The following is a 16,571-nucleotide window of genomic DNA, read 5'->3' as shown; positions in this document are numbered from 1 at the left end:
TGAGAAACACTGCTTTAGAGGGAGTTCTTCTTCACTTGTGGGTGTGTGCAACGTGGTGCTGTGACACTCGGTCTAGATGCAGTTGAAAGACTTGTGTTAAAGTCAAAGTACAACAGTTCACAACAAGCCAGGTGAAAGGAGGGCCAACCGGGAAACACTCACAGATGAAAGCAGCGTGTAGCAGAGCATAGACATGTGCAGTTTGTTTTGTTCTGAATCCAAATAAGGACACATTTTCGTTATTCGAAAATTTGGATGTATCCGAATTTCCGAATTAGAATAGTTTTCCCATTTCCAAAGAGAATGAAATAAAATAGAAAATAAAGGAAGAGAATAGAAAAAAAAAAAAAATGTATTCGATTCCTTTATTTTCTATTCTATTATATTCTTTTTGCAAATTGGAAAACTATTCGAAATTCATTTGAAAACTTTTCTAATCGATTTGAAACTGAATAAACAAAACAAATTCCGAAAACGAATTAAACAAATGAATCAAATTTAACGAAACAAATGTATTTAAATAACGAATTGAAACGAAACAGAAAACACTTTTTTTCGTTCTGCACATGTCTAGCAGAGCAGGTTTCAATCTAGTTGACAGCGTCTGTCTCGAGGGGTGGAGTGCGGCCTGGCCGGTCCGAGCCCAAGCAGGGAGGTTTCCAGGAAAGTGATGAATTCCGATGCTTTCCCTCCTTGTCGGGAACCTTTTCCCACCGCTAACACTGTCCCTGACTGACGGATGACCTGTCCCTACAGTGCCCACACGCTAGTATGCCTTATATAGTTTATTAATTGGACTTTGCCACTCTAAGATGGCCACCAGGGTCACATGACTTGGCCAGCATCCAACTGGATCGCTGCTCCAGTGACCCAGGAAACCATAGAGGAACCATGTTCCTATTTTTTTTTTTAACAGAAAAAGCTTTTATTTGACAAATCAGCATTACATCTTAATCAGGTTACAGAAACACAATAATACAAAGGTGCACATCCAGAACGTCCATGGGTAGGCGGGAGAACCCCCGCCTATACACCAGTAAAGGATCCAACTCCATCTAGCATCCAGTATAACATAGCAAACCAGACCCATCACCACCCCCAACAGTTCTCATAACCCATAAAAAGGCGCATCCTGTGAGGGTTCGGGGGCAGGGAGGGGACCCAAAAAGGGAGTGAGCAAGGGGATAGGGGGAGAGGATATAGAAGGAAAAAAAAAGGGGGGCACACAGGGGGGTCGGATGAGGGGAGGGGAACACCACATCACCCGCCCACAACTTGTCCTCAGGGTGGCAGGGGATCTGGGACCGCACATGTTTCAGTCCAGGCGGACCATCTCTTATCATACTTTCCTGGACACTGTCTACTTTCATAGGTCAGTCTATACAGAGGGAGCACCGAGGTGACCGACTTCTGCCAGGAGTCAACCATGTTCCTCTTGACTTCCTCTTCCTCTGTAATGCCACAGTGGCTGGGTGCCACCTGCCATGGAGAAAGTGGACCACACCTGCCTACACACTTCCTATTGGACACTAAGTGAAGGACAATCGCCCCAATGAGGCACAGATGGCAAAAGTACGTTATCTAAAATGTCCAGAGCCTGGCCATGGTTCTACTTTTTTACCACGTCTAAGAAACTTTAAAGCACTATAGATTTGCTTTAAAAATATGGCACTATTCCCGCTGAACAAGGATAGTTGACAGCTATGTAAATGTTTATTAGACGTTGAGTACATTTGGCACTCGATATTCAGTAGAAAACAAAAGACCGGCTCTCCTAATTCGTGTTCTCATTAGCCTCGTGTATTGATGCACGTACATTATTTTACACTTGTTTTATACGCCCTGATTTTAGTTGCCCAAATTGTTAATCCGTACCGCACATCATCTCCATCCTCAGAGCTGCCAGAATTTCCGTACATTTGTATTGCATTAAGTCCCATTATAAGAGATTAGGTTGCAAATCCCTTCATAAGGATAAGACAGCAAGTAGGAGCCTGGAAAGGAAAGCTCTTTTTATGCGTACGGCATCAAAGTGATCCCAATGCTCTGAAGACTCAGCCGCTCCTTCAACATTCACTGTCAGTTCTCTAAAATGTAGGCCTGACAGAAGCTGTAATAGATTCTTCCATTATTTGATTTGAGCTTCGTACAAGGAATATATTCAGTTTTCTTAAGAATATCAGAATTCTCTATGGGTCGGAATCCAGAGGATGATTTGCTGGCACTAATAGCTATTTTTATACTAGAATAGCCCCAATTCTAACAGTTATAATTCCGGTATCAGAATACTTCCACTGTGCGAGAAGAACAGCTGTGCACAATCCCTTTAAACGGGACATTTAAAGGGATTTTCCAAGTTGAGATACTTATGGCTTTCTGGCTTACCGTCTTCCAGCATTTTTGCAGCGTGCTTTTTTCTGTTCCTGCTGTCTGGTTTTTACTGTTTATTTTTGTCATATGAACTTTTTTTGAGTGGTAAAATTTTAGAGACGGAAACTATCAACTTTAACGCAAAAATGCTAATTTAGCTGGATGTAAAATTTTGGCAAATCAGAATTAACCTGTATAGGTTAAATTTGTTTGAATAAAAAAAAAAAAAAGTTTTTTTTTTTTTTTTAGAGGGTGTGTGTTTTTTGAGGTGGTATATTTTGGTCTTTTTTTTTTCTTCTAATGTAGTGTGTTTTTTGTGTGTTTTCTTTGTCTTTCTTAAGCTGGCCATACTCCTATAGATGAATATGAAAACCTCTAGGGTTGGGATTATGTGGGCAACAAAAATAATCAAAAAAATATATATAAAAATGTATTTATTATACAAAAAAGTAGAAACAATTCATGACATTACAATATCACATAGATAAAAATTTACAGGCATTGAAATGACAAAAAGACACATGCCACATCCAGGATGAGCCACATTTCCATCTCACCCCTGTTGGGGAACTTTGTACTGTGGCATGTGTCTTTTTGTCATTTCAATGCCTGTACATTTTTATCTATGTGATATTGTATTGTCATGAATTTTTTCTACTTTTTTGTATAATAAATCAATTTTTATATATATTTTTTTGATTATTTTTGTTGCCCACATAATCCCAACCCTAGAGGTTTTCATATTCACAATTTTCAAGGGATGATGGCAACCACATGGTCACTTGTATAGGCTGGTTTATTTACATACTCCTATAGATTATTTGCAGATTTTCTATGGTCAGATGGAAAAAGTGCAACAGATTCCTCCATCTACTCTGAACTGTGTGAATGGAAGAATCTCCCACTGGCCCAAGCTTCCGTATCTTGCTAGTCGGCCCCGCTGGCTCTCACAATACCTGAACATTCTGATTGGGTGCAGGCATTGTTTAGGTTGAGAGCCAGCGGGGCCGACTAGCAAGATACTGAAACTTGGCCCAGTGGGAGATTCCTCCATCCACACAGTTTAGCGTACATGAAGAAATCTGTTGCACTTTTTCCATCTCACCATAGAAAATCTGCAGATAATCTATAGGTGTATGGCCAGCTTTATGTATTCTTTAGCCTTTAATTATTACGTGTGTAACATCACTTTTGGGCCCCTATCACATGGGCGCCTCCGCTAAGTGGAATCTGCTTGCTCAGTGGGATCTCTACGCTGATCCCTGTTGAGCAGGCAGATTACAGGTCCGTGTCCACTTCACTATGCAAAGCAGACACGGACACAGTCCCGCTCTCCTCTATGGGGCAATTGGATGGAAACAGACTGCGTGTCAATTTCCATCCGATCCGCCAGACGGAATGTAGAATAGGACCACCATCCATCTTTTTTCGGTGGACAGGATCGGATCGGGCGGAGGCGGGTGTCAGATGACATCCACCACACCATAGAGGAGACTGGGGGGTCCAATCAGGTCCACCTGAAAAACTGACAGGTGGATCTAATCGGACAGCCTGTGTGCAAGGGTTTAAATGTTTTATTTTCAATGGAGGCAACGAGGGTCCATTTGTTAGCACAAGAACAGGTCGAGAATAATGAAAAAGAGTTTATATACCCCTCAGGAGCCAAATCAAGCCCAGTCCACTGTCAAAAACCATCAGTAACCTATTTATGTTTGCCTTCCCTATGACTTCAATGCACTTTCCCAATATGAAGACATTTAGATTTGTTCTTTGCCTTCTGATGTTTGGCAATATTTTGAGAATGTCTTGAAAAACTTGGTTAGCGAAAAACAATGAAAACCAATCAGAGGTGTTGAAGGATAGAGGGGAAACGATAGAGAGAGAGGGAAGAGGGATAGGGAGGGATGGGAAATAGGGGGATGGGGATGGTGGGGAGGCCAGGAGAGGGGTGGGTTAAATGTTTTCTCCCCAGTCTCTTCTAGTAATCGATTTTTTACTACGTAATGTTGTATCAAGGGCATGAGGTGTCTTAGTGAATAGCTACAATACTGAGTTGTGTTGGCCTCTGTATAGTAGACATAACCAATACAGAGCCCCTCTGCCACAGCATAGAACCCCCCCAGTACAGAGCTCCCCTCACCAACAGTAGATCTCTCCCTCCACAGTACAGACCCCCCCACCACCACCACACACACAGTACAGAGCCCCCAACAAACAATACAGGGACCACCACAGTACAGAGCTCCCCCACCAAAGTACAGAGCCCCTAATACAGTACGGAGCCCCCCTACTGCATAGATTACCCCCCCCACACACACACACGCACACACACACAATACAAAGCTTTCCTTCCACAGTACAGAGCTCCCCCACCAAAGTACAGAGCCCCTAATAGAGTGTGGAGCCCCCCACTGTGTGGATTACCCCCCCCCCCACACACACACACACAGTACAAAGCTTTCCCTCCACAGTACAGATCTCTCCAATGTCTCTCCCACTCCTACTTACCTAAGAGTGTCTAGGAGAAGTCATCAGTGAGGGCTACAGAAGAATCAGTGAGGTTGGTGTGGCTGAGCTTGCCTGAGCCTTTTGAAGAGGCGCGCTCCATCTGGTAAGCACAAAAGTTGACAGAGGAAGTGAACAGAGCAGAAAACTTCCTCTACCGGCTTCTGTGTTTACCAGTGGAAAGCTGGAGTGGACAGGGCAGTGGTCACAGGCAGTGATAAGGAGTGCCACCATATTCTGGCTGAAAAAAACCCCATTAAAGCAATATGGACTCCTTCACCATTTGGTTTGGCGCTCCTGATTGTATTTTTGTGTTTTGGGTCACATTCTGGGTACCTATTGAAGCAAAGGCTTGCTTCATGCCTTGTATGATTATTTTCTCATTTTTTCGAGTGCATAAGTATTTAAGTCGCAATGCCTCTTAGATATGCCTTTTGAGAGGTTTTATTGGTGTCCCTGCGGAGGAGCTTATTAATCTCTACCTGTCTTGGTAACCACTGTCATAGGGGACAGAACGTCACTGTAAAAGCAAAATGTTGCAGTTGTCACCAGAACATGAAGGAAGGGATAATCTTCCATTGGACACCTAATCACTTTGGAGGGATTTCATTTAACTCCATGTTGTTTCTCCAGGACAGGAAGAAAAGAAAAACCTCCATCGATGGAAACAGACAGGGAAAAAAAAACTTACAGGGATTTGAACCATTTTAAGTGGAATTGTAGTATGAAAATTAAAGTGGAGTTCCACCCAAAAGTGGAAGTTCTGCTTCAAGCACTCCTTGCCCCTTCTATGCCACATTTGGCATGTCATTTTTTTTGGGGGGGGGGTGAGCAGGTACCTAGTTTTGCCAGGTACCTACTCCCACTTCCGCTCGGGCCACCTATTTATTTACTAAAACTAGAAAGTGCAAAATCTGGTGCAGCTCTGCATAGAAACCAATCAGCTTTCAGGTTTTGTTGCCAAAGCATAATTGAACAAGCTAACGTTAGAAGCTGATTGGCTACCATGCACAGCTGCACCAGATTTCGCACTCTCCAGCTTAAGACCCCTTTCACACTGAGGCGGTTTTCAGATGTTTTAGCGTTTGAAATAGAGCCTGTAAAGCATCTGAAAACCGCCTCCCATTCATTTCAATGTGACTTTTCACACTGGAGCGGTGCGCTTGCGGATGTTAAGAAAAGTCCTGCAAGTAGCATCTTTTAGGGCAGTTTGGGAGCACTGTATTTAGCACTCCCAAATGCCCTGCTCATTGGAATGATAGGGCAGCACTTCCAAAGTGCCTGAAAAGCACTCCGAAAGCCGCTGCAACAAGGGCATTTTTTTTTTCCTTTAAAGTGTATTTTGTGCGTGTACTCGAGAGAGGAGCCGGACTGCAGGAGTTGGGAGTAGGCAGGCAATCTGCCACATTTCTCCATGCCCCGGGTGGCAATGGCGGGTGCGTGAGGGGGTCCTCCCACACAGCCCGCCCTACCTGCTCCGCTTTGAAGCCCAACGGGGCAGAGGGACTCCCTATAAGGGAGTGAGAGGATCTAGCCCGCTCAACCAGGCCCGTTAGTCCTTCGCCTCTCTTTTTAGAGACTGCGTGGTCAAAGTGCGTGCATGTTAACCCAATTTTGAGTGCGTGTAAGTGTGGTGGTTTTTGTGGGAGGGGGGTACCTCGCAGGCTTACCTCGCATAGCACACCCACCAGGAGCCGGGCTGAACCACCAAACTCAATTCACATGTAGCCGAGACCGGGATCCGAACCCCTAGCTGCAGAGGTGAATGGCTTGTCAGCGCAGTGCCAATCGCGTTGAGCCACCACAGCTAACAAGGGCACTTTTAACCCCTTCTTAACCCCTCTTTTGCTTAAACAGCGCTAAAGCGCCGCCAAAACTGGAGGTGATTTACAGCACACACTAATTTTGCTAGCATACCTATTAATGTAGAATGTGTGTTCCTTTCTAAAGAATATTATTTTTTATCACGTTCTCATGGGTAAAGGTTTGACTAGAAATACTGTATATTTGGCAAACATTTAGGCCGGATTGACACTAGTGCTGTGCTGTCTTTCAGCTCTCTTATCTCTGCAGAGAGATAAAACAACTGTTCAGCAGATCAGCTCCGTTTTAGATGCGAATTTGGAGACCTGGGAGAGGGGAGGGGGAGGGGGGAAGTGTATTGAGCTGAATGAGAGAAATCCTGAAGAGAAATTAACACGAATGTGCGAATCAGATGCGTACCCATAGAAGATAATGGGCCTGAATTCGCACCTGAGCCGCACCGCAATGCCTAGAAAATGCACACGTTTTTTCGGCAATGCGCAGTGCGAATGCATCGCACATATGTAAACCAGCCTCATTGAAAACAATGTATTTTATAATGTTATGCGAATTGGATGCGGTTTAGGCATAGGTGTGAACCCGGCCTTAGAGTTTTATATGTGTGCAAAAATACCAGTGCATTACCTCTTGTATTTAAAGCAAAGCTCCATCAAAAAAATTTTTTTTTTTTTAAATGCTGCAAAAAAATAAAATATTTTTTTTTATACATACCTGAAGTGCCTGTTGCTAGGCAGATCGTCCTAATCTGCCACATCTTGATCCGGGGTCCGTCTTCTTTCTTCTGCTCCTCAGCTGTCTCCTGTGGAATGGGGGAGCAGTGTTTTCTGGGACCTTGTGTGTGTCCCAGGAGACATCATCCATTCACATCGCGCCGCGCGGCTCGTGCATGCGCAGTAGGGAATCGGGCGGTGAGGATGGCGGCGGGGCAGCCGAGACCCGAGCGTTTTGCTCGGCTTCGGCTGCCGCAATTACGGGCACCCTGGACAGGTAAGTCTCCTTATTAAATGCAGCAGCTACAGTGTTTGTAGCTGCTGACTTTTAATTACATTTTTTTTTTTTTAACCGGACCTCCGCTTTAAGTGTTTAGACCTTTAATGTAGATAATAAGTACATTCTTCATTCTGTTACGTATTAGAACATTTTGTTGGGGTTTTGAATAGGCTAGGTTTTACAGAACCTGTTATAAATACTAATGTGAATGCTTGGGAAGAGAAGGACTATCACCAATTGCTGGCCTCCTTCCAAATCATGCTGGTTGCCTGACTGCCTTACTTGTAAATTTCTTACAGGTGCAGGTCCTGGGAGCTCAGTTCCTACTGATGTAGATATGCCCCCAGAACTACATCTCCCAGGAGTCCCTTTTCTATCCACAGTGTGTGAGGAGGTTCTTGAAATTTAAAGTGGTAATTTAGTTAAACACTAACTATTCTTAAATCTAATCCCACACCAATTCTAAGACTATTCTATCTACCCAGTGAAAAGAAAGGATGGGTATACTTACCTATTCTGAGGGCGCTCTGGTCAGGTCACATGATCGGGTCCCAGTGCCAGTTTCAGTGTAGAGGAGGACAGTGGTTAACCCATAGTAAGCCTATGGGTGATGTCATTGCTCAGGCTCTGCAGCCATTGCCCGCCATCTCTCCTCTTTACTAAAGCCAATGCTAGGACATGATCATGTGATTGATCTGGAGCGCCATCAGAATAGGTACCTATACAGATCTTTCTCTTAAAGGGTAGATATCATAGGCTTTGGGAGTGGTAATATATTTAAGCATAGTTAGCAGGGTCGCTGATAAGGCAGTACAGCCAGCCCTCCTGTACCTGGCCCAGGCCCCATCAGTTCAAAAGAGGGGCCCAGGCACCTGCTGAGCAGGAGCAATGGCTGTATTGCCTTATCATCAACTCTTGTGGCTCCCACTGCAGCTCTGCTAGCTTCTCCTCCTTGTTCTTCCTCTAGATGCTCTGCAGGGGGATTGGTATATGTGTCCCCAAACCCCTGTTGTCCGGGGCTCCCTGTGTGCCCCCTCCACTGCAGAATTGCCAGCTTCCTTCCTCTCCTGCTAGCAGCTGCTGAGGGCACACAGGGGGATGTTTCAGGATGGACAGCGGGAATATATGTCCTATTTACCAGCCCCATCCTTTCCTGAATGAACACAGTGAGCAATTGGCACAGATCACTCGCTGATTCATCACTGAAGCATAGTAAACCATTCATTCACTGTCCAGTACAGCTGAGGCTGTTTACACTCCTGATATTTTACCTAAGGCCCCCCACCAATGCTGTTAAAAAAATGTAACAAAAAAAAGTAGGGGGGGCTGTTAGGTAGGCTGTACGGGGCCCCATAATTTCTAACAGCAGCTCTGATCATGTTAGACTGACCTGTTTTGCTGAGAAGGAAATGCATGTGTATGAAGTAGGACTTAGAGTTAAGGGTATAGTACGAGTTCTGTAGTCCAGCAGGTAGCTGATATTGCATGTTGAGATTTCAATGCAGGAGAAGCACTGTTTTGTCAGCCCAAAGTGTACATTAGGAGCACACTGGACGTGTGGCAGATCAACGAGTACTTTTCAGTACCTTTTAAAAGAGATAAATGATCATAATGAAACTAGGAAACCCACAGATCCAGAGGTACTGTAGTGAACCTGTACAAAGTAACCTATTGATAGCTCACATACCCAGACTGAACAGTGGTGGGTGGGTTCAGCTGACAGACTGGAATAGCCAATTTGGGCAAGTCTTTGCTAAATTACAATTTGAGTTCATAGATCTGCTTATCTCTAAATGTAAATAAAATAACACTTTGGCTTCTTGTAGCTAAAGTATTCCATGTTGAATATTTAATCTCATTGTTATGTTTAATATTATTTTGAACATCCCTTTTCATACTTGGTACCTTTTCTCTCTGCAGGTGTTGTGTGCTAATATATCAGGTGTTGGAAAAATTGGAAGTTTAAAACCAGGAGGATCCATATCCACACTTAAACATATATGGACAGAAAGTAGCAAGGACTTGTCTATAAGTCGACTCCTTTCACAGACTTTTCATGGCAAAGATAACCAAACCTCCTTGGATATGAGATATGACACTCCAGAACCGTACACGGAACAAGAGCTGTGGGAATGGCTGAGGAACTCAACAGACCTGCAAGGACCACGTTCTAGGTCCAAAAGAAGGCCAATTGTGAAGACGGGCAAGTTCAAGAAAATGTTCGGATGGGGGGATTTCCATTCCAACATCAAAACAGTGAAGCTAAATTTGTTGATAACTGGGAAAATTGTAGATCATGGCAACGGAACCTTCAGCGTTTACTTCCGACACAATTCCACTGGTCAGGGGAATGTATCTGTCAGCTTGGTCCCACCAACCAAAATAGTGGAATTTGACCTAGCCCAGCAATCGGTGATCGACGCTAAAGATTCTAAATCCTTCAACTGTCGCATTGAGTATGAGAAGGTTGACAAGGCCACCAAGAACACTCTTTGCAACTATGATCCTTCAAAAACTTGCTATCAGGAACAAACCCAAAGCCATGTGTCTTGGTTATGCTCCAAACCCTTCAAAGTGATCTGTATTTATATTTCATTTTATAGTACAGATTATAAACTAGTACAAAAGGTGTGTCCTGATTATAACTACCACAGTGATACACCCTATTTCCCTTCTGGTTGACAATAATATGTATGCAAGACTTACCTCTAAGGAATTAATAAAAGTACCGGGCTGGATCCTTAACCCAAGAAAGTCCCATCAATTGCCTGGAATGTGTCTACAAATGATTTAACTCTACATTAAAAAAAAAATACTTTTATATTGGAAAATTTATCAGATGCAATTTACTATCCCCAAATCACTACATATTTCATTTACTAGATGTAACCCACTGTGGATATAAAGCAAAATACATATTGTAAGTGGTCGCTTTTCAAGATCCTTGTTAAGAGAGATTTCATTGTCCAACCCATAACATTGAGTGACAAATCTACAAGGAACCAAAAGGATTAGCCATGCTTAAAGCTTTCTTAATACTTCATAGTATGGAGATGTTACTCTGCTGTGCTATGCTCCAGTATACATGGCTTATACCTATCTCTGGGGATAACTTAGTGGAAAATAAAATATATTAGGAAAGTATACTGAGAAAAAACAGATAAAGTGTGTGATAATCGTGGAAAGCTTACAAAGGTTATTATCAAGAACCCAACAAATGCTACTCTAAAAAAAAGGCACAATAATGATAGTGAATGATGGGTATTTGAGCCTGCTCCAGATAAAGATGGATAGCCGTTTAAAATTTTCATGCTGGAAGATGTAAACATGAGACACTTAAAAGGAATGCTCCAGCCAGCTGTAGACTCCAGTTTAGCTATTTTGATCGTAGAAAGCAAGACTGACGTCAAGACTTAGGACTCCATGGTTTAACAGTCAGAAATCTCTTCTTTAACAGTCTGTGATTGACTGTGCTGATCCAGAAGAGAAGAGAGTTTTGGCTATTGTACCATGCAGATGTTTGTTGCAGAATAGCTTTCATTCATTTCCAGAGACAGCTTAGCTGGATCTAAAAGAAGTATATTGTTGTGAGGACGACCCCCACAAAACCCTTGAATTTCCAAAGATAGGTTAAATAAAGGCTAGGTTCATTCAAAACAGATCATTCTGTTTTGGTTGCACACTTTGTTCCCTGGTTTCTTTTATTTTATGAGGACTCTTATTGATACCTCCAAGAAAATGTGTGGAAAAAATGTGTATGATGGGGCAGACAGTTGGACCTAGAAACCTAGGTAACATCGCAATGGGAGTTTTCATGATATAAAAGCAAATAACTGAACATATCACACCTACTACTAGAACAGAAAAATCAGCCTTTAGAGAACTGACCCTCTGTTTAAAGAAGCAAAAGCCTTCTCGTGGACACCATGTAAATTGCAAATGGTGGAAATCTTTATGAAAATTTATTGTATACTTCAATATCCTAGTCTACATTTGTATGAATGGTTTGTATTGTATATAGTTTAACCAGTGTTACTTGAGCAGCTTATTAATATAACTAGTAAATGTTTCTGCTTGTTATTGGTTCAATACAATCAAAGGACTATGAAGAGTTCATGTTAATTGAATTAGCTGTAAACTTCATGAATACAAAACAAAGGACATGATTATGTACAAAGCATTTATTCCGCTAAAGTATTGTTGAAAAGCTGAAAATATACCACATTGAAGTCTGTATGCATTTAGATATTTTATTTCTGGAAAAAAAATTGTATATAAAATAAAATTACATAAAGTTGAGTTTAAATATTTTTTTACCTGGTCGTTTAGTCTTTGGTCAAGATGTGGGAAATGAAATAATCAAGCAAGATACTGGAGCAGACATAAGGATTATTAAAGGGGCTGTCTGAGCAAAACATGAATTCATTCATGAGGAAGTGGTAAGGTTTAACATCATTAACATGACAGTTGGGTACGATGGTGCATTTTAGCTAGAAGGAGCAATCCACTCAACCGCCAAATGGACATGAGCTGGTGAAGGAGCCTTATAGATCAGTTCTTCGCTCCTGTAATTGGTAGGCTCCCTTTAATAATGTTAAATAATGATTCCCTAAAGTAAAAGTGATCAGGACACATTTTTTTCTTGTTCTTGTATTTATTTTTTGTCAATTGAATATGAAATTTTTAATGTTGAAGTGTTACCTAAACCTTTGACTTTTCTATAGTGTAGGGAAGGATAAGAACCCCAGTCTTTGACACATCCCCTCTATTTGTCCCGATGACCATTAGACATGTGCATTCGTTTTCACCCGGATGCATTTTTATCTGAAGTTTGGGGATTTTTGTGTTCATTTTAACAAACCATAATGAACATGCAGAATTCGAAATCCGAAAAATCCGAAATGAAAAAAATGCTTTATTTTCGCTTTTTTGCGACAACAGTTCGATATAGATAGAAGATTCAACATGCCGTTGACATAAGCGATCTGTGTCTATCGAACCTGCGGTTGAATGTGCCTGACCTAACGCTATTAGTCCAAAATTATTCAACATAGAGAGAAAAAATTCAACATTATAGAGATATGAAGATTTGACGAAGCAGCTAAAAACATACGATCGCCGCGAGCGGACATTTATGGTCAAATGCTCCGCCCATAGGCTATAGAAGAATTCTAATGTTGGTTGACTAGTAATAATAATTAATACATATAATTATTACTAATCATACAACATTAGAATTCTACTATAGCTTGTGGGCGGAGCATTTGACTGTAAATGTACGATTGCGGCGTCGTACAGTTTAGCTGCTTCGTCTAATCTTCTTAGAACATCCGACAGACACCATACGCCTTCAATTGAAAGATTCAATCTTAATTTGGACAAATGCATTTTTTTAACGAAGCAAAATAAATAAAAACGAATTTAGGGAGTAACTAAATACATTTATTTTTCGGAAAATATTTTAGTGTCTATTGACCATTGTCACCTAGAATGAAAGGAGGTTGATGAGCTGGTGAAGGAGCCTTATAGACCAGTTCTGCTCTCCTCTATTTGGTAGGCTCCCTTTAAAAATGTTAAGTAATGATTCTCTAAAGTCAACCTGGCCTTATATTCAGGACTTGTTTTTTTCTTGTTTTTTCTTTCTTTTTTGTCAAATTAATATTAAAATATTTCATGTTGAAGTGTTACCTAAACCTTTGACATTTGTATACTGTAGTGTAGGGAAGGATAAGAACCCCAGCCTTTGACACATCCTCTCTATTCGTCCTGTTGCGTTGACCATTGTCACCTGGAATACCTGGAGGGAATATTAAAAGTTTAAACTTTTCACCAGAGCAGGAATAATAAGGAACCCTTCCAATCAGGACAACTGTCTAAGAGGGGGTCTATAGGACAGGAGGTGAAGAGAAATCTGTTGAATGGGGACAAAGATGATCCCGGTAGAGGTTTTTAACAGTTCAAAACTATGGAAAATTAAAATCATATTTTGCCTTATCACCTTTTTACTGACTTAGTTACATCACAATAACACAGGCCAACACACGTTTTGGTACCTTGACCGGTTCCTGGGTATATTTGATCCACTGATTCCAAAAAATGCATCATATTTTCCCTATCAGCTCTAGTTTTTGAGATACAGCATAAATGCCATATACAGTAAAACCTTGTATTACGAGCATAATTTGTTCCAGAAACATGCTTGTAAGCCAAAGCATTTGAATATCAAAGCAAATTTTCCCCATAAGAAATAATGGAAACTCAGATGATTCATTCCACAACCATTTATTGACAAGTCCTTCAGTTTATAGTCTATATAAAAAGATTATAGCAATGTGATGGGTTGTGTAACCATAAGGCCTTGTACACACGAGAGGATATCCGCTGGACCGTTTCCAGCGGATAAATCCTCTGGCGGATTTGGATCTGATGGCTGTACACACCATCAGATCGAAATCCCAGCGGAATACATCCGCGGTGACGTGGCCGCGCCGTCGCCGCGACGATGACGCGGCGACGTGCGCGACCCTGAAGGTAAATACTTCCACGCATGCGTCGAATCATTACGACGCATGCGAGGGATGGGAGCGGACGGACTGATCCGGTGAGTCTGTACAGACGATCGGATCAGTCCGCTGGACTGGATTCAAGCGGATAGATTTCTTAGCATGCTAAGAAATTTTTATCCGCTGGGAATCCATCGGCTGGATTTTTATCCGCTGGGAAATGTCCGCTCGGACGTACACACGACCGGATCTATCTGCTGGAACTGATCCGCGGATCAATCCCAGCGGATAGATCGGGTCGTGTGTACGGGGCCTAAAATGTCCACTCACAAATTGAAACTTCCACAAGGGGATTAGAAGCAAAATCCAGCAGGAGCTACAGAGTATTAAAGAGAAGAGAGGCGCCTCTAAGTGCCCATTCACAATACCGCGACTTGGGATCTGACTTGTGTCGCCCCAAGTCGCGCAACATGAGAAATTACATTAACAAATGAATGAGAGCCCTCTTAATGTACACTACTGAAGTCGCTCCGACTTCAGAAAAGGTTCCTGTACTACTTCTAGGCGACTTGTACCCATTGATTTCAATGGAAGTTGCCTCCAAAGTCAGATCACTGTCTTAACGTAAGCAACTTTACAGGAAGAGAAAATAGTTTTCTCAGGCAAGGGATTGATTATTGTTTGATTGGCCACTGGCAAAGTTGCCTGTCCTGGAGGTGACTTGAAGTTGCCTCAAAGTTGTCTTGAAGTTGCCTTGAAGTTGCCTCTAAGTTGCCTCAAGTTGCCTCGCAAAGTCGTGCCGACTTTCATGTCGCTGTAGTGTGAACCGGCACTTAGTGTAGCAATATGGTTACATTTAATGAAGGTACAACATTTAGCAACTCACATGGTCTATTATTAAAATAGGCACATCTAAGTATGCAGGCATCCAGGGTAAAGATGTCCACATAGACCAGGGGTGCCCAACCTTTTGAAGAGCGAGGGCCACTTAAGCAACTTGGTATCCAGTCGCAGGCCACAATGACAGATGACTGGTCACGGCTACTCTATAGGCCCTCTGATCCGCCCAAATGAAAGGCGACGAATTCCCTTCTGTTTTTCGGATTGGAGGTAGGTGGGCGTAAACATGACATCTGACGCTCTATAGAGGTGAATTGTGGTTCCCATTGGGTCGGGCTGATCATGTGAAAAGGGCCTAAGACTGCTTTCACGCTGATGTGCTGCAGTTTAACCACACCGCAGGTGCAGCGTAGTGCACCTGTGTCTATCCTGAGGGTTAGCTGAACTTTGCCATAGACTCCACCTGTGGCAAAGCCAGAGCTGTAGAGGAAGAATCAGCTTATGGGGCTCTGCTACGCAGCCACTTTCTTCCTCTACCACCAGCTTCATTCATAACACTGATGCTGTGGTATGGCGGGACAACAACCTGCGATCTGGGCTTGCCAACCCACCATTCCAGAGCAGGAGGTCACGGGCCACATCAGAGGGCTCCCCCGGGCCACTGGTTGGCCACGCCTGACATAGACCATCCTTCGCACTGCCGACTCTCACTGCTGTCAGTCTGCAATCTTGACCAGGAAGACTACCCTGCAGTAAAGCGATCTGAAAGCAAGGCTTAAAGCGCTCATGGAGCACAGCGTGAAAGGGATGACATAGATGGCGGTTAGGAGGACGGTCTATGTGGACAACTTTACACTGGATGCCTGCATACTTAGATGTGTCTGTTTTAATCATCAATCATGTGACATGCTAAATGTTGTACCTTTATTAAATGTAACAATATTGCTACACTTAGAGGCCCCTCTCTTCTCTTTTATACTCAGCTGTGACATAACGCTTCTTGTATTTAAAGACATCGCTTGTATATCAAGTCAAAATGTATTTAAAAATGTTGCTTGTCTTGCAAAATGCTCTCAAACCAAGTTACTCTCAAACCAAGGTTTTATTTTGAAGTTGTGTTTAATTAAATGCTTGTAGCATGAAAGACACACATGAAAAAGTAGCCATAATCTCTACGGGGCTCAATCTGGAAAAATGAAACAATATGGGTGGTATTATACACACACCTCCTATACAATCATAAGTGTAATACAGTTAAAGCGCTTGTAAGACCCCTTTCACACTGGGTCGCTTTGCAGGCGCTATAATGCTAAAAAATCGACTGTCTCTCCAGTGTGAAAGCCCCGAGGTCTGACTTTTTTCATCGGAAATTCCGATCGTGTGTATAAGGCATCAGTCTTTTCCATTCTATTCAAACTAAAAAAAATAAAAAATTCTCTTTCATCCACAAAATCCCAACGCATAAAAAATATATGGTTTTACTTTATTCCTTCTAAAATACATTCCTCTTTTTTTTCCCCCATGTAGTGAATAAGTGTT

At 42.3% G+C, this 16,571-nt stretch overlaps 1 protein-coding gene across 1 annotated transcript in view; it reads left to right on the top strand.

The window, feature by feature from the left end:
- Positions 1-11,988, top strand: part of NXPH1 (neurexophilin 1) — a 392,663-nt gene extending 380,675 nt beyond the window's left edge. The window contains exon 2 of the mRNA XM_040352273.1: positions 9,610-11,988. Within this exon, the coding sequence (XP_040208207.1) occupies positions 9,610-10,371 (762 nt within the window). The 3' untranslated portion in view covers positions 10,372-11,988. The remainder of the gene's footprint in view (positions 1-9,609) is intronic.
- Positions 11,989-16,571: the final 4,583 nt, after the last annotated feature.

This window comes from Rana temporaria, chromosome 5 (assembly GCF_905171775.1).
Source record: "Rana temporaria chromosome 5, aRanTem1.1, whole genome shotgun sequence".
NCBI classification, from domain to species: Eukaryota; Metazoa; Chordata; class Amphibia; order Anura; family Ranidae; genus Rana; species Rana temporaria.
Note: the sequence above shows the minus strand (reverse complement) of the source record. Positions and strands in the feature narration are given on the sequence as shown.